The sequence below is a fragment of the Erpetoichthys calabaricus genome, chromosome 9, assembly GCF_900747795.2.
Source record: "Erpetoichthys calabaricus chromosome 9, fErpCal1.3, whole genome shotgun sequence".
In the NCBI taxonomy this organism is placed as follows: domain Eukaryota; kingdom Metazoa; phylum Chordata; class Cladistia; order Polypteriformes; family Polypteridae; genus Erpetoichthys; species Erpetoichthys calabaricus.
Window position 1 is genome coordinate 99451265 of NC_041402.2, and position 27128 is coordinate 99478392.

General features: G+C 37.2%; 1 protein-coding gene across 2 annotated transcripts; it reads right to left on the bottom strand.

Annotated features, from left to right (window-relative positions):
• Nucleotides 1-216: 216 nt before the first annotated feature.
• On the bottom strand, nt 217-26820 carry LOC114658004 (beta-citrylglutamate synthase B-like). Of its 2 annotated transcripts, XM_051931733.1 has the most exons (6): nt 25495-26820; nt 16648-16878; nt 8757-8843; nt 8450-8653; nt 2896-3341; nt 217-603 (listed from the first exon to the last, which is right to left on the bottom strand). In XM_051931733.1, exons 1-5 carry the CDS (start codon nt 25655-25657, stop codon nt 2908-2910), a joined length of 1119 nt encoding a protein of 372 aa, XP_051787693.1. In that variant the 5' UTR covers nt 25658-26820; the 3' UTR covers nt 217-603; nt 2896-2907. The 2 variants fall into 2 exon arrangements, with proteins under 2 accessions (XP_051787693.1, XP_028665854.1); XM_028810021.2 differs by lacking the exon at nt 217-603 and having other exon boundaries at nt 1799-3341.
• Nucleotides 26821-27128: the final 308 nt, after the last annotated feature.

Here is a 27128-nt window from a genome sequence, read left to right on the forward strand (position 1 = left end):
AACCTCACTGTCTATTCAAATAAGTGGATTCAATATATTAAAACAGTGAAGAAACACTTTCCCATGCAAAGTTAGTATCTACAGAAAATACACATTGATGACTTACCTGCCATTAGAAGATTTTTAAAATCAATTTTAAAAGTTCACAACTGAAACAGTGCTTGCTTTTTCAAAAGAAAAAAAAAAAACTGAAAAGTGATGAAAGCATACACAAGATTAACTTCTCCTACATTTGTAATATTTCCAGCAGCCCCCAAGTTTACATCTAAAATGCTATACCTTCATTTGACATATGTAAATCAATTATCTTGAGTTGGTTAGACATCTTACCTGATATGCTGTAATAAAACAAGCTATGCTGCTAGAGCATGGAACTCCAGAGTCATTGGAGTTAACTTTAGGAAGGTCAACTGCAGGCTCACATCAGGAGGCCAGGCTTTTACCCAAAACTCCAGGAAGACACCACTCACAAACAGCACCAAGGAAATGAAGAAACCAGGGGAATCTCCAATGGATATTGTAAAAAGGATCAGCCAACACTCAAAGTGTCTTCTGTATAGAAACTTTGTGCTGTAGCAGAATTCAAAGCTTAAAACAAAGAAACTGACACAGAGTAAAACATGTTTAATGTATATCTGATTATTATTTGTCCATAACATTTGATTTAAAATATAAAAAACATTTGTGTTTCAAAACACTGTACATAAATGGATACTAAAACTGACACGTACACACAAAGAGTTAAAGTCAAACAGCTGCATTGAACAGACACTATAAATATATATCCATGAGTATTTCAGCTGCTTATTCTGGCAACATTTCTTCCTTGTAAAATGTCTGCACCCTATTATAGATTTAAGCATGTCACCTGCTTCAGGTCAAAAGGGACTGTACCGCTCAGTACAGCAATCAGTCAAGCCCAGTCCTGCATCATGTAGGTTAAGAAAAGTGTTAATTCAAAATGCTTTTTCTGTAATTGGCTTTAAGAATTAGTTTTCTCCATAGACGGAGAAGGAAATAATTTCTTATAAATATTTGCAGGAATACTTTATCAATGAAACAATTATTTCAGATTGTAAATACTGTACATGCTTTGTAGCACTATGTTTCATGCTGCACAAATCAGACCCAGTCTAATACTTTAGTAAATGTGACTGCTGTGCTTTCCAAATTGTTGGTGTTTACGTCCCAATCTTTGGTTTGGGCAGAAACAGATGCTAACTGTAGTGTTTGTAGATACATTTGAATTAACAAATTGTATTTATACAGAAACTGGGCTCACTAAAGTGCATATCAAAATCAAGACAAGCAGATTTTTGTCTTCAGCAGGTGGTAAAAGCAGCTTAATAAATATAGTAGTTACAGTGCAATCTGTTAAGGGTAAACAGGAAACAGATTTAAATGCATAATTTTTACTCATACCCTTCTATCATGTATTTACAATATTTGCTTAAAAATTTTCCACACTGTGACACAATCCATCCCATAAGATAAACAAATTGGTCTGTGATGCACCTGAATATGGACCTTGAAATCTGTTAATGAAGCAGCTCACTGTTCAAAAAGCATTCAGAAAATGTGTCCATCTGCTGCCTGTAATACCCAAGAAAAAGCCATTTTTGCAGCTCAACATTTATATAAAAAAAAAAAAAACAAAAAAAAAAAAACAAAACTTAAATAAGTTACGATATAAAATAATGCCATAAGTTCAAAAGTATTTTTCCACCACAATGCTGGAGGTGTGTTTTTTTTTTTTTTTTTTTTTTTTTTAAAGTTACCAGTAAGAAAACTGATTGGCTTGTTTAACGGACTTGATATAAAAATGGAAACAAGTAGCATATGGACACAGAGCTCCTGTTTAGCTTACACTTGGATTCTAATTTGATATTGAGAAGTCTTGCTAAAGAAAATACTATAGCAGGGATTGGGGGAAAAAAAGTAGGGAGTTTATTTTAAAAAAATAAATAAATAAATCCATAATTTAGTGTTAACAAGGATTAGGAATGTCCATGTGAACCATAGCATCACATCTCTAGACCAGCACTGTTATGAGGGGTGCACTGTTTTACTTTGGGGGTTAAAAAAAAAATATGTATTTTTTTAAGGCTAAAGGACAAATGAGTAAAAAGTTATTTTTAAAGACCAGCTTAATTGAAGTATTAAACAAGTGGTTTATCAGAACCATTGGAAAGATATGGCCTAGACAGATGTCTGCATAAACTGTAAGGGCTGTATTTTATTCATAAACCTTTTTCAAAACCAAGTATCTGTAATGTCCAAGAAACTACAAAATGTTTCCAATTTATGTTCAAAATAGGAAATTGCTGCAGCAAATACTTAAGAGTTACATGGTAAATTGTCAGATGGGAGGAGACTTCATTATGCAGCACAGCTGAAGACATGCCAGAAATTAAGCATACCTAACCACTTTAAAATGATAGATTTATAATTAAAAATAAAAAGGTATCCTTACATGACCTTAGGCCACAGAAAATTAAAACCTAATTTTTCTAGTTGTGTGGGAAGGGGAAAAAGCATCTTAAAAGCCTTCAGAGCTTTTTAAAGTGTGCAGAGAATGGCTCAAATTCCCCAGACACAAATGTGGGTATATTTGTCAGTGTTCAGAATATCAGCATTCACATTGACACTAGCAGCTTTAAAATAAGACTGTTAACCTCTATTTCCATTTCAGTCACTCAGAAGCGATTAAGATTTTTGAAAATAAACACATTAACAGAAACACTAAAAAGTTCCATACAGAAACTCATGCCACTCATTTCACTAGGGTCAAGCCACTAGTGTATTAAAAAAAAATATATATATATAACAAAAAAAAAAAAAAAAAAAATCTTTGAAGTAATGGGTGTAGCCAGTTATTCTAGAATCAGTCCTTACCCCTAAAACACTTCATTCTACCAGAAGTTTCAGTTGATTAAAGTTGATGTTAAACCCTGCTGACTGCATCTCCTCATTGCTGTCCAATGAAGCACTGGACAAATTATCTCCTGGAAGGAGGCCCACTGTTCCCTGACCATCTGCTTCTTCACTGACTTCACTGCTGGTGCTGGACACCACAGAGAGGAGAGACATGCGTCTGGTAAGTAGGCCACGGCAAGGAAGCAGGGACAGGGCATAGTCTGCAATTATTCCAGCTACATCCAAGTTGCAGGCACGGTCAAAAGCAATAAAGCCCACATTAGCATTTGCTTCACACACCATGAAAGAACCATCTGCCTTGGTCAGCAAGTCGATCCCACAGACGTCCATGCCTAGGATATTGCAAACTTGGATGGCAAGTTGCTTGCCCTGTTCGCTTAGAGTGCACATCATTCCAACACCACCTAAAAAAAAAATAAATATTGCTGATCTCCAAGACAAGAAAAGTAGATTAAGTCTTACTCTACCACAGACTTCATGTCACGGTTGTTGTATTCAATCTAGTTATCCTATTTATGTCTTGTACTATACATTTCAAATTTACTATACAAGTAACAAACTTAATTTTTAAGTTGTATTTGAAAAATTTTAGAAGTGTTCTGTGTCTTATTAAGCCTAAGACTATGTAGTGGCAAGGAAAATGCATTGCCATTGAAGTTTTTTTTTATTCCTATCTTAATTTTGAACAAAGTCTGAATGAATAAAAATGGAGTACCAAGTATTATTTGAACTAAATCATGAGCAGAATGAACTGTTACACCCCATTTAGGGATACCTGCCACAGCATGGTTCTTAATTCTGTTTTATGGCAGGAAATCTGAAACGGAATTTAAAAATTTGGATTACTAAAATAGTGTGTAATTACAGCATTACATTTGAGAAAAAATGTTGCAGAAAGCCAAAAAAAGGTGGCTTACATTTATGAACTATACACTGACAGACTTGTGTGGAATTTTAATATTTTGTTTAATAGTCATTATTTGAGTGTACTTCACATATGTATCAGGTCATAAGTATTTTGTAGGATACATGAAATGAAGATACATCAAAACACAGCAACCACTACAGAGTAAATAAACTATTCTAAAAGCATCTGGGAGGAAAAAAAAGTCCACCATTAACAGTGTTTACATCCATTTTTGTGGATGTAATGAAAGGACTGAGCATGTGTCACTTTTGCTCCAAGAACTTCTGTAAAAACAGAGCAGTTAAGACTTTTTTTCTTTCTCTTTTTTCAAAAGTCAAGAATATTGGCTTTTACATTAAAGAATGGGGAAGCATGGTGGCACAGTGTTAGTGTTGGGTTCAGGTCCGGAGGCTTCATGCATAACGCCGTGCGTAGAATTCACACTAAAACATGGCATATGGAAAAAAACGGATGTGCGTACACAAAAAAAATCCAGATGCTTAAATCTGTGCATATGCCAACTTCCACATTCTTGTGTTACATAAATCCCAGTCACCATGAAAAGTAACACTCGTGCATTCGCATGTCACTCCACCCCGACTCCTCCTAGAATTACGCCTCTTTGAATATGCAAATTAATATAAATAGCCCCTTATGTTTTGCATTCTGTGAAAAGACAATGGTAAAAGCACGGGGGAAAAAAAGAATTTCAGCGAATACCAAGTAGAAGCAAGGAAAAATATATTGTTTGTTGGTTTAAGCAGCGCTATAAAAACAACAAAAGGAAGTTGATGGAGTGACAGAGAGGCGGAGAAACTCAACAAGTTCAAGTTCAGAAAGTCGCACATTGCCCGAAATAAAAAAAGTGGACAGATATCAAAGTCGCCATGAAAAGGCAAGTCGTAGCCCACTGTCTGTCTGAGTGTCATATGGAAGTGTATTAGAGTACAGGGGGGGGGGGGGGGGGGAAACACCTGGGACACTGGGGGGGAAAAAGATCAAAATTTCCACATTAATGGACAAAGTAAAACTACGTATGGTAGGACGTCATAAACTTCAGCTTAAAAATAGTTTAATTTACTAGTATCTCAAATCCCATTGTTACTACAGTAAAGTAGCATGTTAAATGTACTCTTGCGTGTGAAAATCACTACATGCTTCCTGTTCCACCGACAGGACACAGAATACATTACATTTATGATGTTACAGCTCTCTGAACAATTTAAATACTAAAATGTAGAAATTAAAGGATGTATAAAACATTGAGGCACGTTGGCACAGTGGTAGCAACAAGCTGGCACCCCTTCCAGAGATTGTTCCTGCCTCCTGCAAGATGCTTACTGCCCCATGCATGACCCTTAAATTTAATGCAGCAGTACGGTCTCTTCCTAAATGTACTAACCCCCGATTCCGGTCCTTTTCTCTCTTTCTCCAAATAAAGAACTGATTTGTTAATAAATGTCAAGCCATCTGCAAGCTTAAAACGCCAATTCTTCAAAATTTTTACGGAACATTGAAATATCTTCATAGTACATGTTTAAAATTATTCCATCCATCCATCTACCCATCCAGGGTCGCTCCAGCCCCAGCAAGCATACAGTGCAAGGCAGGAACAATCCCTGAACGGGGCGCAAGCTCATCGCAGATGCTGTGCCACCTAATCCTCACATATGTAATCATTAACAATATACTTTTAAATGAAATTAAAAATTACATACTAATGCATTTCATCTTTAAAATGATAAAGAGATCCACAAAGATAGCGACTAGAAATCTAAATAGACCTAGAAGCCACTCATCTGTAAATATGTGCTCGCAATTGAACTGAATTCCTTTGTTATTGTATGGTAAAAGGAGATTCGATATGCAAATCTTCCATAAACTTATTTTCCTATAAAATAGGGGAAAAAAAAAAAGTGAAAAATATACAATATGAATGCATAAGTGGCTCAAGTTGTGCAATATTAAAACTGTAATGCAAGTTTACAGTGAGGCAATTGTACCAATAAGTATAAAACAGTTCTACCAGGAGCACTTGGACTACTCTTTGGATGAAACAGTTTCTTAACCACGAGGTCCGCACAGGAAAGGCTCTGAAGCGTTTGCCGAATGGGAGAATTTTAAATAGACTGTGTGCATGGCTGAGGCAGCGTGTGCTAGCAGCTCTATCCTGAGATTTCTCCCTGCTCTTGACGCTATCTGCAGTAGAGCTTTCCGATCAGCTGCTGTAGAGCTGCGACTCCACACTCGGATGCAGTGGGTTAAAATACTGAGTGGTGCACTGATAGTAACAAAACTAAAGTGGCTATGGTATTTGGAATAGTTTGGCCATTCAGGGCACCATTATATGGTTACAGATTGATTACAATCAGATGACTTTAACTAAAAAATGATATGTGGTTAATTTCAGGGTATTTGATAAAGCTGCGTCAGGTATGTGAATCTAAGAAATAAACAAACCACACAGGAACAGTAGTACTGCTTTGACACTGGGTGCCGCCAGTTTGCAAAATCGAGACCAAAAACTTGCATACGCTATGGTTTGACCTGGTGTGAAAATGTGCGTGGCTGTACGCCAAGTTTAACTTTTATACATCACGATGTGAGCATAGAAACAGGCGTACACAACATTTTTGTGCATACACACTGTTTATACATGAGTGTCCAAAGACTTGCAGGTAAGGTGAATTGGCTAAACTAGATTTGACCTAGTGTGTATTTGATGTGTGGGTGTTCATCTTGTAATAAACTAGCACACTCCTCAGGGTTTGTTCCTGCCTTGCATCCTATGCTTGCTAGGATAGGCTCCAATAACCACACCCCAGTCTGGATTAAGTGGGTTAGAAAATGAAGTAACATTAAAATAGAATAATGAAATAAAGGAGAAACAAAAACCAAAAGAAAAACCCATCTTGTCCAAGTGTCGATGTCAGTAAGCTTTTGTGTAGTTCAGCACCTCTCATTTTCAATTAGAAAAAGAACAGAGACTTTGAAATTGCTGCTTAGTAAATAGGTGAGCTAGTGCAAGAGCAAAATTTGACTATTTTACTTGTAAAGAAGGTTAGCCTTGTGTGTTCTTGATAAATATATTATGAACATCAGATAATGCAATTAGATTTGCAGCTTTAAGGGTTTGTACTGTGTGTATCATACAGTATACAATTTAGTAAGAAATTAACTGCACAGTTAAAATGCTAATCCATATTTATAATTACATCTCAAGAATCTGGAAAGACTAGCTGGTACACTAAAAAGTAAAAATAGTCTAAATACAATAAATGTATATAGTAAAACCTCAATTATCTGTCACTCGATTAACAGTCAGTCTCCATGCTCTAAGTGATGGGAGTGGTTGAAGGGCTTCTGTTCTGTGAAGGGTGGACACCCCTTAGGAGATAAGTGACAGGACATGTTAAGAGAAAAAGGAAGATGCAGTGCAGCAGAAGGATGTTTAGAGTAGAGAGTTAGGAGACAATAAGCAGGAGTGTTTGCAATGTAGAAGACGACAGAACATAAGTGGCAGAGGATAAACTGATTAAAAAGGCTTTCTCTGCCATTGTTTTGGAGATGTGATCCATATAAGACAGCCCAGTTTGTTACGGAACAAGGACTGCAAGTAAATCGCAGAATACTCCAGTACCTCAGTTACATTTGCTCATTCCACTGGTCATTACAATCCTCTTTAATAAAGTCCCTGTGTGCGTCCATGTGTCAGTGTGCGTGTGTCTTCTGGTGAAGTGCACATGCGCTGGGCACTTTAATAAAGGACATCATTGCTGGGGAGAGTGCCGATTGGGTACTTGCGGCCATGCACAAAAAACCCGTTGCTGGGGAGACGCCACACATACAATAATCAGCTGCACGCCAGCACAGATTAAAATATTTGCTGGGGAACTGCACAGTACTTGCTGGAGAGACACCACAGCAAGCCAAAATAAAGAGGCATGATAGGAGATCTTCAAACAGACAACACATCAATCAACAGCCACACAGGAGAGGATAAATATAATTAATATTACATTTACTGTATTGTCGTATACGTTTCAATTTTATTTTTATCATTTTACTTTAGGCTTCTTCCAAAAATATTTGTCTTCTTAATTTTTTTTTTTTTTTGCCAAACAGAATAAGGTCAAGGTCCCTTACCATTTAATATAGACTGTTCCTACTAATGTTTATGCACTACTGTTCTAGTGCCCGTTATTGTAACAGGCTTAATGTCTAGTATTATATAAATTAATTTAGTTCTTTAGTGAATAATCATTTGTTTACCAATCATACTGTACATTTATAAAGTAGCTGTTATCCATCTGTCCTGAACCCTGACCGATAAAGGGTTTACTGTGTTTTCTTTAGTGCAAATACTGATTAAACATTTAAAACCTATTAAGTGCATGTATATTGACATTTATGAACTGTGTAGCTGCCAATAGTTAATTGAATTAAATGTCTGAAAAATTATATATACACAAGGATTTGGGATGAATTAATGATTGGCATTTAAGAGTATAAAGTTTATATTAAGAGAATAGAGGAGTTTCAGCCTATTCACCCAAGATCCTTGCCAGCTTCTTCCTTTTGGAACCCAGTCACAACAAAACTTACCAAGTGAGCAATTGCTTTGCATCCTGCCATCTGTGGAGCAACGCAGCATTGTTCCTACTACTCTCCCTCCTACCACAATGACACGTATGTCACGTCCATGGCTCTCCTCAACATACTGCTGAAACAAATATGGAGCATCATGGCGGATTAGATGTGTAAGGTCAGAGAGGTGAGGTTTATCTCTGGCCAGGAATACAGCTTTTCCTTGATAAGAAAGAAAGGAAAAAAAAAAAGTCTGAATCATGCAATTAAAAAAAAAAAAAAAACCACACACAATCTCCACATCAGGCACAGACAAAGCACATACCTCTGTGTCCCCTTGTATTTTTAACCACCAATGGGAACTCCAAAGCTTCTGCTTCATCAATCATCTTTCCAAAGTTATCGTGGCCGCCTATTTTTAAAAAAGAAAAAAAAAATTTTTTTAAAAATTGTATATAAAAAGCATGACTGTCCACTTAACATATTTTGCAAGTCTCCCTTTCAAGTCCTTACAGTATATTAAGGGGCAAAATATTGGTCTTGGGGAAGTGCATCTGGAGATATTTGAGAACTACATTTTATACAGAAACAGCAAGTCTGAAAGTTATGTAAAAAAACATCCCACTTGGTTCGCCACTTCTAGAGAGCATAACACAATCACTTCAAAGCATTCTTCTGAACATACGAGGGGAGGTCAAAAATTCCTGGAAATGTGAAAATATATAAAAAAAAGCGCAACACACATTCCATTTTAGTCACTATCAATACATCTTCCATTCAGAATACATTTCCTGCACTCACTTTTTGTTAACGTGTGCCAGTTCTGCAATTTCTAACATGGTTGAATATCCATGTTGCACACACCCCTCCCCACCCAAAAAGCTTAATGCCGTGAGTGCAAGTGTGCCACGTGTACATGGTTATTGACCAGTCTGTTAACATGAAATAAAACTAACACTACTATCATGTTCGATATGACCAGATGGGCTTTCAAATTGAAGAAAACAAAAAACAAAGTCACTAGCACTATTGTTGAATATCATGATCAAGTCAGCATAATGTCAATAGGTAGACTGATTAACAAGACTGTACGCAAATGACTTCCAACTTCCATGCTATTGACCAATCCTGGGAATATTTGGGTCCAACCGTCCATTTTAAATGGTTGTGGAGAGGGAGAGAAAAAAAAAAAAAAAAAAAAAAAAGGTCTTTGGCCAAAGTTGGTTGCTCTAAGTCAGGCATGTCAAACACACGGCCCCCGGGCCGCATGTGGCCCGCAACAGAAATCTGTGTGGCCCGCATGACAGATCCTAGTTAGCACTGAAATTGTACAAAAAATGATTACTATCATTTGTGATTGAATCATTCTGCATCTTCGGCGTTACTTATTGACTTTTCTTACTTCTGCCTTCTGACAAAAGCATGTTTTCCCATGGCATTACGGTACCGGAAACATCATCTGCTAGTATAGCCACGAGCCTTGGCCAAAGTTAATGAGCTGCGACGTCACAACTGAAGTGCTAGGCTGCAGCAGCGGGGAGCAGGGGTGGTCTTAGGCATGTGAAAACTCTGCACCTGCACAGGGCCGCCAAATCCCAGGGGCCACCATGCCAATATATATTGAATATAAAACAAAGAAAATAACGGCACAGCTGACGGCAATGTGGCCGAAAAACATCGTGTTTCTTGTTAATTAGTAGGCTGTATTTACTAATGTCGCTAGAGTCGGAGCAGTAAGCTACTGTACATGTAGTATTATAACATTCTGCCGTAATGAGAACATCACGGGCCGCCACTTGGTTTTCAAGATACGGACATGCGCATATAGAAGCAAGTCATGAGCACGAGGCGGCTACGCAGTGTCCGCAATGGACGTGGCCATCCGCCGTGCATAAGATACCATATTGACATTGGCAGGCGAAGGGGCCACCGATTCCCTCTGCCCAGGGCCGCCATGAGCCTAGAGCCACCCCAGGCAGGCTACACTACTGGCTGGGCTGCTGAGACTGGCCACTGGGCAGAACTGACCATCACGAGTAGTAATAGCCCGCATATTTTCACTTTTTTTGCTCTAGTTTTATGTAATTTTGTGCTAGTATTGTAACGATCAGTTAGTGCAGACTACAGCTAAAGATCTGAAGGGGACGCGAGAAGTTGGTGAGTTGTTTATTAATATATTTTTGTGATTTTGAGGTTGTATAATTAGTGTAGGTCAGGTGGCTTTTTGCATATCGGCTTATTTTACAATATAAACTTTGAAGTAAACTTAGTAAAGTAAAATTAGATTTTTGGAGGATTTGTTTTCCAACCTGAATTACTGAGCAATGAATTCAGTGAGCATTTTCGTGATTTCAGTTCACACGAGCAGGACTTTGCGCTGTTTACGTCACCATACTCTTACAACGTTGAGAATGCGCCTGAGAATATCCAAATGGAATTAATTGAACTGCAGTCAGATTCTATTCTGAAGGCAAAATACAACGAAGTTGGTGTGCCAGGCTTGTATGCTTACCTGCCACCTTCGTATGTGCAGATCCATAAGTTGGCATCGAGAGTACTGTCAATGTTCGGAAGCACTTACCTTTGTGAGCAATTGTTTTCGTTAATGAAAGCTACCAAAAACCCCACATCGCTCAAGACTTACCGTCGAGCACCTTTCATCCCTCATAAAAGTTGCAGCTGCACAAGATTTCAAGCCTGATATTAACAAACTGGTTACTAACAAGAGATGCATTTGTGTCAGGACAAAAGAAAGATCTCACACTGTAAGACTCCTATATAAGCAATGAATATAATATAATGAATATAATATAATAACATAAGGACCTAGCTAAGAGGCTAAGACTAATTGTACGCTGTTTTACGGAGATTGTATGGAAATAAAATTGCTTTTCTTTAAACTTTAAGTGTTACATTTTTTAAAGTTTTCAGTATTGGAAAGAAAGCTACAGTAACTTTGTATAATAGTATTTGTTACAGTGCGGCCCACTGACACACGTATGGCAGTCGAAGCGGCCCACCAATGGTAGTGAGTTTGACATGCCTGCTCTAAGTTATCACTGTAAGCTATCATAATAAACATATGCACAAGTTTTATCGGGTTTTTTTTTTTTTCAGTCAGTTAAGGTAGATAAACTATTGTGTTTACATTACAGGACATTTCTACTCACAAAATATTTCAAATGACATACAGGGATAATTCAAATGATGCACACTGCATGGTGTATTTCCATGCCATCTACAATTAAGGCACTACTGTAGTGTAATGAAATCATTTCATTACCACGTGAGATTTTTGCTTGCCAACTACCCTAAGCTGAACAAGCATGCTATGATGCAATGAACTACTAATCCCACCACTACATTCAAACAGCAACAGGAGGAACAATGAGAATTACAATCGAGTCATAAAAGAATTCTGTAGGTGAGTGTGGCTGTCTGTCGATCTGACAATGTCCATCCATTTGTCCAGCTCCATCACTCCCCCCAATCTGTGTACGTTAGTGGGACAGCAAATTTGGGAAAGCAGACCCAGGGGCACAATGGGCAAGGAAACTGCCCCCCAGGCATAGTGGGTTGGTTTCTCCTCTTGTTGAGGAGTTAATCGTTCAAAGTTCAGTCTCCAAAGCACACAGTCCTTACCAAGCATCTCAAGCCGAATGTGTGGAATGGAACAGGCCTTGAGAGAATGAATTCAAATAGAATTTCTAGCATTTCTTTGGCTTGACTTGAGGTCAGGATCCTTCAGAAAGTTCACCAATACAGGACCACCCAGGGAAGCCAAGACTCATCCATGCTGATAATGTGCCTCAATGCTGGTGGATAAGCAGCGTTTCAGAATTTGAGTGTGTGGAACCCGAACCTACCTCTCAAGAGATGCTCCTAATATTTGTGTGATGAGGACATCCTGTAGATCATGCCGTTGGACAATCACAGTCCAGGAGGTGCCAGTTCTGTGATGAGATGCACGTCATCTTGTTTGTTAGGGGGCTGAAACATTGTTTTGGTAATAGACAGTGCTCTGCACTGAAGGATAAGAGATGGAGTCCGTTTGCATTCATGTTTCCAGTTCCAGGCTTCCCAATCGCATCATTTCATAGGTCACAACTGCTTCCAACTTGTGTGTTGAAGTCTCCAAGTAAGGAAAACTTGTCTGAAATAGGAACATTCTGGACTTTTGTCAAGAGAAACATGGTCCTACAATGGATTCAACAGAGAAAGAAAAGGACAACCACTATGTGCCGAGCATTGTCATTTGAGAACTTCTTTCCAGTGGAATGCACAGGGTCAAGCAGCACGAGTGGATACCAACAGGGGACTCTGGGATTATTGACAGCAGTTCATTCGACAGAGGCGCCAATTCTGTGGATCTACATCTCGGACTGGTACCTTTCCAGAAGAATGTATATTCAGCTGTGGTTTCAATAATGGATCCTTCATCAGCAAGACAGGTCTCACAGAGGGCACAGATGTCCACCTTGTAGTGTTGGAGCTCTGAGGCTACAAAGGGCAGTTTTCCAAGGTGGTTAGTTGGTAGTGATCAAATCCATTAGTGTGCAGACATTCCAAGAAGCTAGGATGAAAGACAACTACCTTTTGGGTTGAAAAAACTATCACTGTTGGACTTTGATGCAGGAGCAAGAATGAGAAAGTAAAAGGAAGAGCCTGTGCAAAGGAGTTGATATCTGTGATAGTTAAGGTGTGAACTCCTCAATCAAACCACTTCACTTTCTGTCAGGAATCCACATGGCAAGTGAAGTACTCTATACTAATAAAAGGCAAAGCCCTCACTGACTGACTGACTGATTCACTCACTCATCACTAATTCTCCAACTTCCCGTGTAGGTGGAAGGTCGGAATTTGGCAGGCTCATTCCTTACAGCTTACTTACAAAAGTTAGGCAGGTTTCATTTCGAAATTCTACGCATAATGGTCATAACTGGAACCTGTTTTTTGTTCATATACTCTAATGGAGGAGGCGGAGTCATGTATCTCGTCATCACGCCTCCTACGTAATCACGTGAACTGAAAACAAGGAAGAGATTTACAGCACGAGTCAAACGCGGGAACGAAGGTAAATGACGTTAATTGTTGAGTGTTCTTTTAATACTGTGTAAGCATACATATTAACACATGTGCAATTAAACGTGTGCATTTACGGGGTGATTTCTCAGGCTTAAAAGCTCGCCTTTTATTAAAAAGGTAAATGCAAACTGTTTTCATTCTGAAGGGCACAAACCACATTAGATTTCATGCTCAACAGTAAGCTCAGCACACAGCTTGGTCATATTACAACCGGAGGGGCGAACTGACAACGTGGTATACAAAGAGATCCTTAAATAATTAGATTCATTTTCCCTCAGTTTAAAAAGGTTTACTTTTCTTCTTAAAAATTTTAAAGCAGTACTTCGCCGCTGCGAAGCGTGGGTATTTTGATATATATCAAAATATATTGCGTCATCATGCCTCCCACGTAAGCACGTGAACTGACCCGCTGCCGTTTGCAATGCCATTTTCGCGAGATACAAGTTTAATGAGAAGACACGAGGTATAAACGACAGTTTGGATCACTTTGTAACAGTTGAAATTGCTGTAGCGAGAAACTTAACTGCCGGGTCTTAGCTAACATTAAATAAACCCGTGGACATCGCAACATCACACAAGAGAGCGGCTCACATGAAGTGACTGAACGCAGCAGGAGTGATCACTTCGATGAATCAAACCTCTTCAAAAAACACACTACACAATTGATGAGGTACGAAAACAATATGAAACAGATTGTGGATTTGCGTACAGCCACTGAAACTTTGTGATGGCACGAGACTTGAGGTCACGTGTCTGCAAAAGAACCTCATTGAGGCAACTATTTTTACTAGCGGTGGCTCAGGGGAGAGAGTTTTTATTCCTCGCATCTCCGTTATACCCTCTGATCTCCCATTTCAATTCAAACGCCTCCAATTTACACTAAGGCTCTGCTTCGCAATGACAATGAATAAGTCTCAGGGACAGACCCTACAAAAGGTTGGCATTGATTTGAGGCAGGACTGCTTTTCACATGGCCAACTGTACGTTGCATGCTCAAGAGTAAGTTCAGCACACAGCTTGGTCATATTACAACCGGAGGGGCGAACTGACAACGTGGTATACAAAGATCCTTAAAATTATTATTGATTCATTTTCCCTCAGTTTAAAAATTTTAAAGCAGTACTTGGCCGCTGCGAAGCGCGGGTATTTTGATTATGATAGATAGATAGAGATAGATAGATAGATAGATAGATAGATAGATAGATAGATAGATAGATAGATAGATAGATAGATAGATAGATAGATAGATATGCATGTATGTATATGTATATATGTATGTGTATATATATATGCTGAGATATATATGTATATATATGTAGATATGTAAATATATGTGTATATATATATGTTGATATATCTATCTATCTATCTAGATGTGTATATGTAGATATATATAAAAAAAAAAAAAAAGACAGCAACACTCATAACAATGACAACACAATTACATTGACAATCATGTTACGTTATTTTTAAAATGTTTCCTTTTCTTTTTCATAACCTGTTTAACACACTACTTCTCCGCTGCGAAGCGCGGGTATTTTGCTAGTAGGTCATAATTGGCACTGTTGTAGGGAACGGGAAAAGGAGCAGCTCATAATGGAGTCACGTTATCATTCAGCTTTAACAAAGAAGGAGACTAGCAAATGTTGCAGGGATCTTGAATTTTACCATTGTGGGATGAATACCAAAATGTGTTGTTGATATGACAGTAAAGTTACATTTAGTGCACAGTTCCCATGCTTATAGTCATGGCCTTTGGGCAGCAACTAAAAGACTATAAACAAAATGTCAATTTTTTTTTTTTTATTTATTTTTTTTAAATGGGGGAGGGGGGGTGTCTCTCAGAACATTTGCCTAACTCTCAGGAATAGTAAGAACTCAATTTAATGAACTAACCAGGAAACAGTATGTTAAATCTGAATGATGTACTGTGTCAAGTCACTGCATGATCCAAAATGCATACTGTATGGAGTAAGATCACAGTCAAAAATAACTTACCACAAAAAATAAAAAAAGTTACATTTCACACATGTGAATACACTTTAAAATTTCGAAAGAACTCCACTTTGAACTGCGTGTAATGAAAATTGTTATGTCATTGTATTCTGATGTATGATACAAATGTTTTATACTGCTCTAATTCCATCACATAGGACTTTCTGGCACATGAAGTTTCTGAAAAATGAAGGATACAAGTGCAACTTACTTCTACAAAGAAAATATTAGCAGCTGTGGCTTCCTATGGGATTTTTTTTTACCTTCACGTTAATCTCCCAGCTGCACTATTATCACTTTGATCACAAGATCAATGTTACTGTAGAGGTAAAGCAGACTTAACACTGCTGTTATGTGCACAACAGCCGACTTTTTTAAACTTGCATTCTCCACTTCCTGTGCTTCCTTTTGGAAGGTAAAGCATGTGTGCAGTGTCCATCCCCCCTCCCCCTCCCCTTTTTCTTTCAACTGTAAAGCCAACTAGGGATTTTCAAGTTCTAGTTCAATGAATAAATGACCCATTTCCGATTCACTGCCAAAACATTGATGAGTCACTAAAGTGGTTGACATTCTTCTGACATAAACAAAGGACATTGGGTTTTGTAAATTGGCAAAATTTGCAATTTTGGAAATAAGTTCAAATGCAAGACCTATGCACACAAGTTAATTTTCCCATTACCGAGTCTTTTTTTTAGTCTGTTCATTAGTGACAATGACAATAAAGATCTATCTATCTATCTATCTATCTAATTCAACACAAGATAAACAACTTTCATTCAAAACCACCTTCAACAGCTAAAAGTTCACACATCAGGTTCTGCAAGATACTACTGGATGAATTAACTTGACAGATTTATAAAGATCAGTCCCTGAAAACCAAAAAACAGTTCATAAACTGCATACTATATAGGCCTTGGTGATCAATCATTTCAAAACTAAATACTTATAGTAGATCCATGACAATTTCAAAAGACTTGTAAAAAGTAGAAGTCACATTACTTTGTCATAATAAACTGTACACTTTCCACAGACATCACGTGAAGTCTTATTAAAATAATTTGTAACATTCTTATACTGTAATATAGTATTGTAACTATAGGCACCACACAACTAACAGATGCATTGTAGATTCTTACCATAAGAAAAAGTGTCTGGTAAAGGGATCCCATGCCCTGCAAGCTCCTGAAATGTCCAGAACTTGTTAACACAGTTTAGGATAGCCTGGGGTCTATTCATTAATCGGCAACCCATCTTCTCCAGGTGCCTAAGCACAGTGATATCACTGTCACTCTGGACCCAGGGTGTAGGAACACGTACTACTGCCACTTGTGGGTAGGCTGTAACAGATTCACCATTGATCCGTAAACCTGCAAATGAAATTGAAATTTTGACAGTTTCAATAGTGTATTCTACTAATCTTTAATATAATTGAGAGATTCATTAAACTTGAATGAGCTTCTTGCACGACATTTTAACCTTGAAATGGCACTGGAGTCACAGATGGTTTATTCATAACTACTGTACATCATTTTAAGATACAGTATAGTCCCAGATTAGTCTATACACTAGTTACTGTAAATTTTTAGATAGAGACAAAATTTAATGTACAGTCTTTAAAATTAAAAAGCATAAATGGCTAGGCTAAAAGCAATGCAAGAGTCAGATGAGTTATATATAGTACAGTCATCTGTATCTACCCAGAGCAAACCAAATTGCTTTGTAGGCAAATTTATAGCAACGCATCACTTTTTCATTCATGAAAGTAACGAAGCATGTCAATCTGAAAGCCAAGTAGATTTATAATATCAAACTGAATACCGATACTAGATATTGTTTAGGTTATTGATCAGTGTGCCATATGACATGCCAAAAAAATAAATAATTCACGCTTGTATACAGCAACATGATGCTTGCTGTACCCGAAAAACGGGTTTCCAGTAACATCTCATCTCAGTGTAAATTACCCATGGTCAACAGATTGCAGGTGTATGCAATTATGAAATTTGATAAACCTAATGTGCACATTTTTATGGAGTAGGGAAGAAAACTCCCACACACACCGAGCCCAAAGAAAATCAGACAGCATTTTCATACATCCCAGTGTTTATTTTTCAGTTGCACAGCATGTCCAATTATACTGAAACCTTTATTTGTTTTGCAGCAGTAATATGGCAAAATAGGCCTAGCACAAAGGAAATCACATACCATAAAAATAGTAATTTCCATTAAAATATCTGAACCCTTTTTGCTGCTAAAATCTTAGTCACTGCAGAACAAAACAAAAACACTAAGGTCTCATTTTTAAACGTCCACCATATTAGTGGTTTAAAAAAAAAACAAAACAAAAAAAAAAAAAAAAAAAAAAACACTGCAGAATGTGCAAAATAAGAGTACTGCATATGGCCAAGTACCACAGGCTAAATTACATTAACACTACGCTGTTATAGCACCATTTTTACTCTACGAGTATTGGTGTACACACAAATCTGTCACACAACTGACTTAACTTGTCCAGTATTGGCAAGTACCTTGCACCAGTGTCACTTTTTTTTTTTTTTTTTTATGAACAAAAGTTCAGGACGACACTTAATTCTACAAAAGATTTATTACAAAGTCAATATGTTTAAAAGGAACAGTGGCCATAACGTTATAGAAAATGAATGGAACTACCTATTCACCACATTGCACAAATTTGGGTTTGGCCCAAACATATATGCAGGAATTAAACTATTTTATAACAGTCCAGAGGACTCAGATTGTATTTCAGACTACTTCAAACTAGAATGTGGTACTCGACAAAGGATGCATAAACAAAGGGAATTACCAGAGAAGGACATGAACAGAAAATATCAATATATGCAGACGATATGGTACCGTACATCTCTGACCCACAAAATTCCATGCCAGCAGTCTTATAAAGCACTAACAGATTTTCAAGTTATCTGAACTCAAAATTTGACTAAGACTGCTTTTTCTACTGAATTCCCTAGCATACATAATTAGACAGGACTCTTTCCCATTTATCTTAGCAGATCAGTTTAAAATTACCTAGGAAATAAATATCACAAGTAAATAAGGCTCGTTCTTTTTCCAACAATTTTGCTATTCTGCATGGAAAAATATTAAAACGTGAATAAAATGGTCTACCCCCATCTCACATTAGCAGGGATAATCACGGTCAAAATGAACATCCCTGTCTAACTTTTTCTATTTCAAATTACCAATGTATACATTAAATAAATCATTTAAGAAATTAGATTCAATCATAACCTAATATATTTGAACTTCAAAACAGCCACAAATCCAAAGGGTGACTTTACAACAACCTGGAACAGAAGGGGGCACAGCACTACCCAACCTTCAATTTTATTACTGGGCGGCAAATATACAAGCCACAAAGACCTGGACATCAACACAAATCTATGAACAAACACAAGCCTGGTCAGCAATAGAAAAAAATCTTGCAGTAGCACTTTAAGACAAGCTTTTCTCTGTTGCACCTCTACATAACAACCACCATTTTTGTGCCCTCTCAGACATGGAGTATTTAATGTTAGGAAAATGTCCAAGATTGAAACACTTAATTGTATATAGATAATTTCTTTGCATCCTACAAACAATTAAGCTTAAAATTTAAACTTCTCATCAACACAATTTTTCCACTACTTTCAAATAAGGAAATCTGCTAAATGGAACTTGCCCAGTCTTCCTTGCCTCCAACCTATTTCTACTCCAGATGAAATACTGGTTAGTCTTGAAGACTCAGATAGCACCTCTATTAATATATAAAAACATTTTAAAGCCCCAAAGATCCCACAGTACGGTGGGGAAAAGACCTTTTGCATAATATTTTAGAAAAGGAGGGGAAGGCAGCCGTGCATTGAATTCAATCTAGCTCCATATATGCAAAGCATTCAATCATTCAACTTAATCTTTTATTGTGCACTATGGACTATTTGTGCAATGAGTCATACCAATGCTGGAATGCCCATCTATTAGTTATTTAAAAAAAAAAAAAACTATTTTGAACCATCTGGAAACTTTTTCCAAGCACAGCTACATTAGGAGTAAGACAACTGCCATTTATCTCCCTTAAAACTGTCAAATGTATCCAAGGCAAGATGCAATATGTGAACGATGCAATCCAACTCCAGCCTCACTGGGACACGTTTTGGGTGTGCACTAAATTAACAATTTTGGACAAAAATTGTTGAATGCCTCTCAGACAGCTATGGTGTCATAATCACTCCTAACCCATTAACAGCTGTGTTTGGTGTACTCCCAGATGGAGGACAAATTGATTGTAACTGCCTTTACCTCACTACTAGCACACAGACTTCTTGCTAAATTGATAGAGGTGGGATGAGATTCTTCCAAGTAAGTGGGTAACTGGTGTTCTACACTATTTGAAATTTGGGGGAAAAAAAAAAAAAAAAAAAATTCTCACTCAGAGAATCTGTTCAAAACTTGATTTTTTTCTATAGACGCTAATCAATAACAAGGAAAAAGAATACCCATCCTTCCTTGCTGCTTTTAAAGATTTGTTCTGGTTGTTGGCTCTCCTCTTTCTGTTGGATGGGGCTTGAATTTTTTGGTTTGTTAAGTTTGATTGTATGGATAGTTATTTGCTTCAAATAAAATTAATAACCATATAAAAAAAAAATGGCTCATTCATAGTCCATTCTTTGACCGACCCACTTCGTAATCTTCATAAGCTGCCATAGCCACTAACCCCATTTGCAAAGCTGCTGCAGTAAGAAATTTGAATGTAGTAGAATCAGAAATAATTTGTATGGAACAGTCTTGTTGGAGCATGAATTACCATATAGTTGGCACATATTGTAAAAGTTATATTTACAACATGCCTTTCTTTGGTAAGACTTTACATACTGAATAGCCAGATCTAGCACTCCAGGGAACTCCTTATTTGCTTCCTCCTCCCCAAAAGAAAAAGCTGACAGCAGCCATTGTGAGAACTAGTCTAAACTGGATATAATCATCTATGCACCCCTTAATGGTTTGCTGTCTTGATAGACACATTTCAAGCATGGCAACTTGAAGGAAAATTAACACGAACAACCTACAACCAGCAATCCAAGCATTTTATGCGGAATAGAATTAGAAAATTCAACTCACAAATCTAGAATGTGAATTTTCTACATAGCAAGACAAAGTCTCTCATCAAGAAACTGAGAATACATTTTTAACACTTGACAAAGTCATTCATTATATGTAGCCACATAACAGAACATTACTCTGCCTCATAACTTTGTAACAGAAAAATACCATAGTAAAAAGATCAGAAATTAGAAACTTAAATGTGTCCAAATACAGCCTTAAAAGCAGATTATTATGGTCCGATGTCATTTGGGAATTTTCTTGGTTTCCATCTGGTCTGTCAAAACAAAGTTAACAAATGTGATATATGATCATGGTGACTAATTGGGTATACAGTAAAAAGGCATGCAAATGCTTGATACTTTGCTTTTATGCAGAATCATGCAGTTTTTATTCTCCAATACAACCTGCTGCCAAATAAGAATACATCTCACCTCACTTTTTTGCTCATCAGTACAATTTATAGTTTATCTATAGACTCAACTATTTACCTGCATCTGGCCTTCAAACGAAGCATTTCAATGCCAATATTAAAGATGTACTTGGGAAACATCAATTATGTACTTCAATAAAAATAAACTTATCAAATCGATTGACTCATTGGATGTATTTGTCGTATCAGCCTGTATCCTTGTTTATGATTCTGCTTCTGTATGCATCTGAATTTCCCCATGGGATTAATATTTATCTAATTTATGCAATAGGTTGCTAAAGATTAATACAATAGTACCCAACTTTAAGAAAGCAAATTTAACTTGCTAGATTCATACTACTGAAAAAGAAAAGACATACCGAGTGTGAAAGTTGCAATTCATTTCAAAAGACACTCCACTGGCTACATGCATTTGAAACTCTTGCCATTCAAGCTGGTAAAATAGATGTTTGTGTGTGTGTGTGTATTTTATATATTATATATATATATATATATATATATATATATATATATATATATATATATATATATATATAAAAACACACCATTCACTTTACAAGTCTTTTATGAGAGAATGAAAGGATGTTTTAAACAAGATAATTAAACAAGGGCAGTGGAATACGTTTCACATGTTAATGTTGTCATTTAAACACCATGGATACTTGCAGAAGCAAGTAAACATTTTGCTGGTCAGTGGATGCAATTTCTCCTTAGTTTTCAGATTACTGGAGACTACAGCCTCTCTCTCCCCACTACTGTGGAGTATTGTAGATATTTGCAATGAAATATTTACTTTGATCACTCCAGTACAAGTTTTTGCCAACATACTAAAAAAGAAAATTGACAAACCATAGGCAGCCAGCCAGTCTTGCCAATCGGAGGATTCAGAATCTTGGCAATGTAATAGTTTATTGTATTTAAGGGGCTGAAAAGGCACCATAGAACACTGACCATCTTTGAAATGTCTAAGCCATTCTGATAAATGGAACATTTAGAGAAAAGCAAACATACTTCATTCCAAAAAACCCCAAGGACTAGCTTTTGAATAAAAGTACATCACCAGGAAATTTACAGTACATTTTTCAAGTTCTAGTACCTACTATTGGAATATATACTTTTTTATATACAGTTTAACCATTAGACATTTTGACTGTTTAAGTGTAATAGCGTGCACAAAATATCAAAATTAAAGCATATTTCCCCTACACAAATACCTCTTCCCATTAACATGCATCCAGTATTTAGCCCTATGTAATTCTTGGATTTAATTCCTCAACCTTACCAAAAAAAAAAAGGTGTAATCGTTAAACACTTGAATGCTTGAAACAATGATTAAAACTTATCCCATGGAATTTGATCAAGTGTGAGGGCAAATGTACTTTGGTTATGTACCTTAAAAAGTTTAATGACAAGAATTGTCAATCCAGCAACTCTGGGAATTTCTAACCCATTCTTTGCTTTTTAATTAAGAACACCTTTCACATTTAAAATTTCATTTTGGATGTGAAGTTTAAACAAAAGATTTGGTATTTTTAGCATATTAAAAAAAAAAAACAATGAGTCTCTCCACACTTATAATTCAAAGAAAGTCAAAATAACAAATAATAAACCTCAGGAAAGTAATTTCTTCACCACTGCAATATGATTTAATGTAAATTTTTCAAATGGTCAGAAAAAAAAACAAAGTTATGCCCTTAAGTTTTAGTAGTCATTGTTGCATCTTGGGGGCAGCACGGTGGCGCAGTGGGTAGCGCTGCTGCCTTGCAGTTAGGAGACCTGGGTGCTCCCTGCGTGGAGTTTGCATGTTCTCCCTGTGTCTGCGTGGGTTTCCTCCGGGTACTCCAGTTTCCTCCCACAGTCCAAAGACATGCAGGTTAGGTGCACTGGCGATTCTAGATTGTCCCTAGTGTGTGCGTGTGATGCGGTGCGGTGGGCTGGCACCCTTCATGGGGTTTGTTCCCTGCCTTGTGTTGGCTGGGATTGGCTCCAGCAGACCCCCCCTCCCCCACCCGACCCTGTAGTTGGGATATAGCGGGTTGGATAATGGATGGATGTCGTATCTTGTTCTTTAAAACATTTGTCAAATGCACATGTGAACTACAATTAAATTTTATAGACTTCTTGTGTCACTAAAGCTGGTGCAGACAACCTACTTTAAATCCAGGATATCTACTTGCAACAGTAATTGAGGTTTATAAATATGACAAGTCAAATCAGGTTTACATTCATTCACTTCAAGATTAACAATCTGTAATTGGCTTTTAGGTCTAGACATGAAGTTAAAAACTGGAACACTGATCGCTACTGTTGAAGGTACTGACCAAAATGACATTTACCTAACATGAACTACAGTTTCTATTTAAAACAAACCCTTGCACAAATATATTCAAAAGAACATTATTCAAACTGGCAAGGAATGGAAAAAAAATTGGGGGATCTGTTATCACTGACAATAGTCAGAACTAAATATGTGTGAATTGATGCATCAAGGAATAGCAAGGTTTTTCTATTAGTCATCAGCCCAAATCTAGAGGAGAATCAGAATATTGATAAATGTTAACACATACTGGATAAACAGCTTTAAGGAATTTTCCAGTATAACTCAACTTACTTACATCAATAGTTAAAAATGTGAATTGAAAGCAAGTGGAAAGCAAAATGGGAGGCAAGTTAAACAAGTTACAAGGTTGCATGTTTTTAGTTTCCACCCTGACTGCACGACCCTATGAAGTCTCTTTCTCCATTAGTGTTACAGAAACTAATTGTTTTATACTGTAACTTTACTTATACCAGCTGAAGTGCCTCCCACGTATACAGGTACGTGCATACATGCAAATATGTACAGTAATAGGCTTCTAAATACTATTGTATTACCAGTTCATTATGTACGCAAGTCTCGAGGAATGTTTTTTTTTCATTAAAATGTACAATTATGCACTACACAAAAAGGACTCCGATATGAAATTTTATATATACACACACATACATATATACTATATATTATATATATATATATATACACACACATATATACATATACATACATACACATATATACATATACATACATACACATATATACATACATATATGTATCTTGACAAACGACGCACGTTCTTAGATCATTTTAGAGACGGTCATCTCTTCCCAACTAAGCACTTGTAACTCTGCGTTCCCGCGCAGTCGGATGCATAATACTGTATAACTGAAGTGATTGTTAACGTACGTGCGTGCTCGTTCTCGCTTGGACTGCAAGGCATTTGGTACTACACTATTGTATTCCAACCTTTCTCCACCCAGAGCGTAGGCGAGCAAGAGCGCGCGCAAGAAGTTAGGTCAGTCGGTCAATACTGATGTCAGCGACAACCGGAAACACGCACAAATACACCCCCTACCTGCCCCAACCCTCAGCAGCTGTCGAGGAATATTTAACACTGGCTGACCGCCTTAATGGAGGCTTCGGGCGCTGAAGACCAACCACAAAACCCCTCGGCGCCATTATTCTGCACATCGCACAAAAAAAAAAAAAAAAAAAATGAACATTTAATCAACTCGTTCTGATTTATAAGTATTTTGATTACATTCCACACGCGTTTGACAGAATAAAATTTCTACTTAAGAAAGGGGGTATTTCATTCCAGCGTTTTACTTGAGCTGGATATCTGCACCCCACCCCCTTCTAAAGCACATTTCTAAAAGAGGAACTAGTTTAGCCGATCGATAGCAATAAATCTACCATCACAAAAAAATTACAATGGTACGTCCATGTGGTGCACCTACATTCAGCACACACGGTTCATGGACAATGGGAAATCATTCCAGGTGCGTATATATCCAGATGTAAATACAAATGTTACAATGGCATTTCTATGAAAGCTTAAAACACAAATTCCAAGTTGTACCCGATATGAAAAAAACTGAGCAAAATCCCCCACCTTTAACGAATAGCGTGGCCATTTAACAAAAGGTGTGCACATGCCGAGCAGCTGTGCTATTTTATTTGCACGTGCAAAATTTTAGTTTTGGCGGCTGTCGTACGCAAATCGTACTTTTTTTTTTAAAAAAATGAGAGGGTATTTGTCAATAAATATAACACCAGCCCATAACAAACATTCGACAATATTTAAAAATTGAATTTTTGAAGCTATTATTTCTGTATGCACAGAAAACAAAATGGAACCTGTTCTCTTAAAAATAATCAGTATAAACGGGATCAGAACATCCTGCACGAAGCCGCTTTACGTATATAATGAATGGTTTAGAAAATAGAAAAAAACCGAAATGCTTCAGTAAATCAATACATCACAATGACGAAGCTTGATAATGTAGCCCGTTACACCATGCAATCAAGTCATTCCCGAAATTGGGCACACTAGACTTTTTTTTTCAGGAAGCGTTAAATTAAAAGGGAAGGGAAAAAAATTAAACTCACCTAAATTACCCATTTCAATGGTAATAACCATCTCGTCCATCAGGACCCGCCTGAATTCAATCTCCTCATCAGTACAGCGGGACTGCAGAGCTCGGTAGATCTCTCTCTGGGGGTAATCTTCGAAGATTCTGCGGTCAGTGACGAACCAAAGCCGGGTGCACATTTTCGGAAAAGCGGTGGCTCACTTTTAGAAGCTAAGGACCCAGATGCTCCGTTTCTATACTGCGCTACTAAGGGATCGTAGCTCCGATGAGAAGATGAGCTACAACCTGAAAACGCACGACAAACTAGGATGAACAAAAGCCAGCGGGTCTGGTCAATAAAATGAGAATGTCCTCGCAATGTATCCAGTAGCACAGGCGAAAAGTGCTCCACGCGTGCACCTCTTTTGTCTTATTAATACAGACGCACGATAAAGAAACTGCCCGTATATAAAAGCCTGATAATGTTATTTTTTAAAACAACTGCACATGCTTCTAACAACTCGCACATACAGATCGGTCTAAAAGGATGCTGCAGCTAAGACTCAGCAAACCGCTTAATATAAAGTCCGAGCCAACCAGCTCCTCCACACAAGAATCCGGCTGAAAGCGGTTTCGCCTTCTATTATCCCCGCGCTTGTCTACCCTATCAGACCCAGGTTTAAGAGGCAGTTACAGACGGGAGGGGGCTAATTGATAAGACTGCAAGAGTAAGGTTTAAGATACCGAAAAGACAAGCTTACTGTTCCAAATTATAGTTATATTTAGAAAAACAAATCATTTTATGTGAGTCACAAACAATGGTGGAAAATTGTAAGTTGCAAACGAACGAAAAGCGCGTGCGCCTTTTCTTTTTTTTAATGAATGGAAGCTTTTCTCCATTTGCAAATACTAATCGATTTGTTTCACAGTTAATGAAATTAAACACCTATTTCATTTGCAAAATAAAATAAAAATAATTTTCCGATTGAGTATGACAGTAACAATGTAATTCTCGTGTCCCATGTATTAGCTAATTTGGGAGACGCATTCGGACAAAAAGTCTGTACCATACGCGTCTTGAACTGAAGGCGGCTTGATGAATACTAAAAGCGACACGTTGCCCTAGTTTCGAATGTGACATGGGACAGACAACATGGTATCAATTTGCTTGTCTTAAAAATAACACCTTTATAGTAATATATTTAAGAAACAGTGAGGTACTCAAAATCTTAAATGTTCTGGTGCTGCTTTAATCAAATGTAATCAAATACATTGTCCACCAATAGTATAGCAGGCAGCCTGTTAGCAGTTAAGTCATTCTTAATATAACAGTCTGTGTGGAATTTGCATGTTCTCCCCAGCGTATTTTATCTTTTTTTACAATTCTCAGAAATGTGCAGGTTGATTGACATGGTGTGACTGATTGTGATGCTTGGAATGGCATTCCGCACAGCACTGCTAAATGTGTTACATTTTTTCATCTTACTGGAATAAATTGATTCAGAAAAAAATCATCAAAGGAAGAATGAATATATGTAACAAACAATTCAAATAAACAAACCTGTTTTCACCTCTTAATTTATTTTTATTGTAGATTTCATTTTAGTTTAATTGATATTTATATTTACTTATTTGGCTGACACCTTTATATACGAGGAGACTTATTTTATT

Bases quoted from the DNA above. Each gene is read 5' to 3' on its own strand.
- LOC114658004 (XM_051931733.1), bottom strand. From the start codon at position 25,657: ATGTGCACCCGGCTTTGGTTCGTCACTGACCGCAGAATCTTCGAAGAT. The intron at 16,879-25,494 runs GTGAGTTTAATT...TTTCATTTGCAG, and splicing joins CATTGAAATGGGTAATTTAG to GTTTACGGATCAATGGTGAA. The intron at 8,844-16,647 runs GTAAGAATCTAC...TTTTAAAAATAG, and splicing joins ACCAGACACTTTTTCTTATG to GCGGCCACGATAACTTTGGA.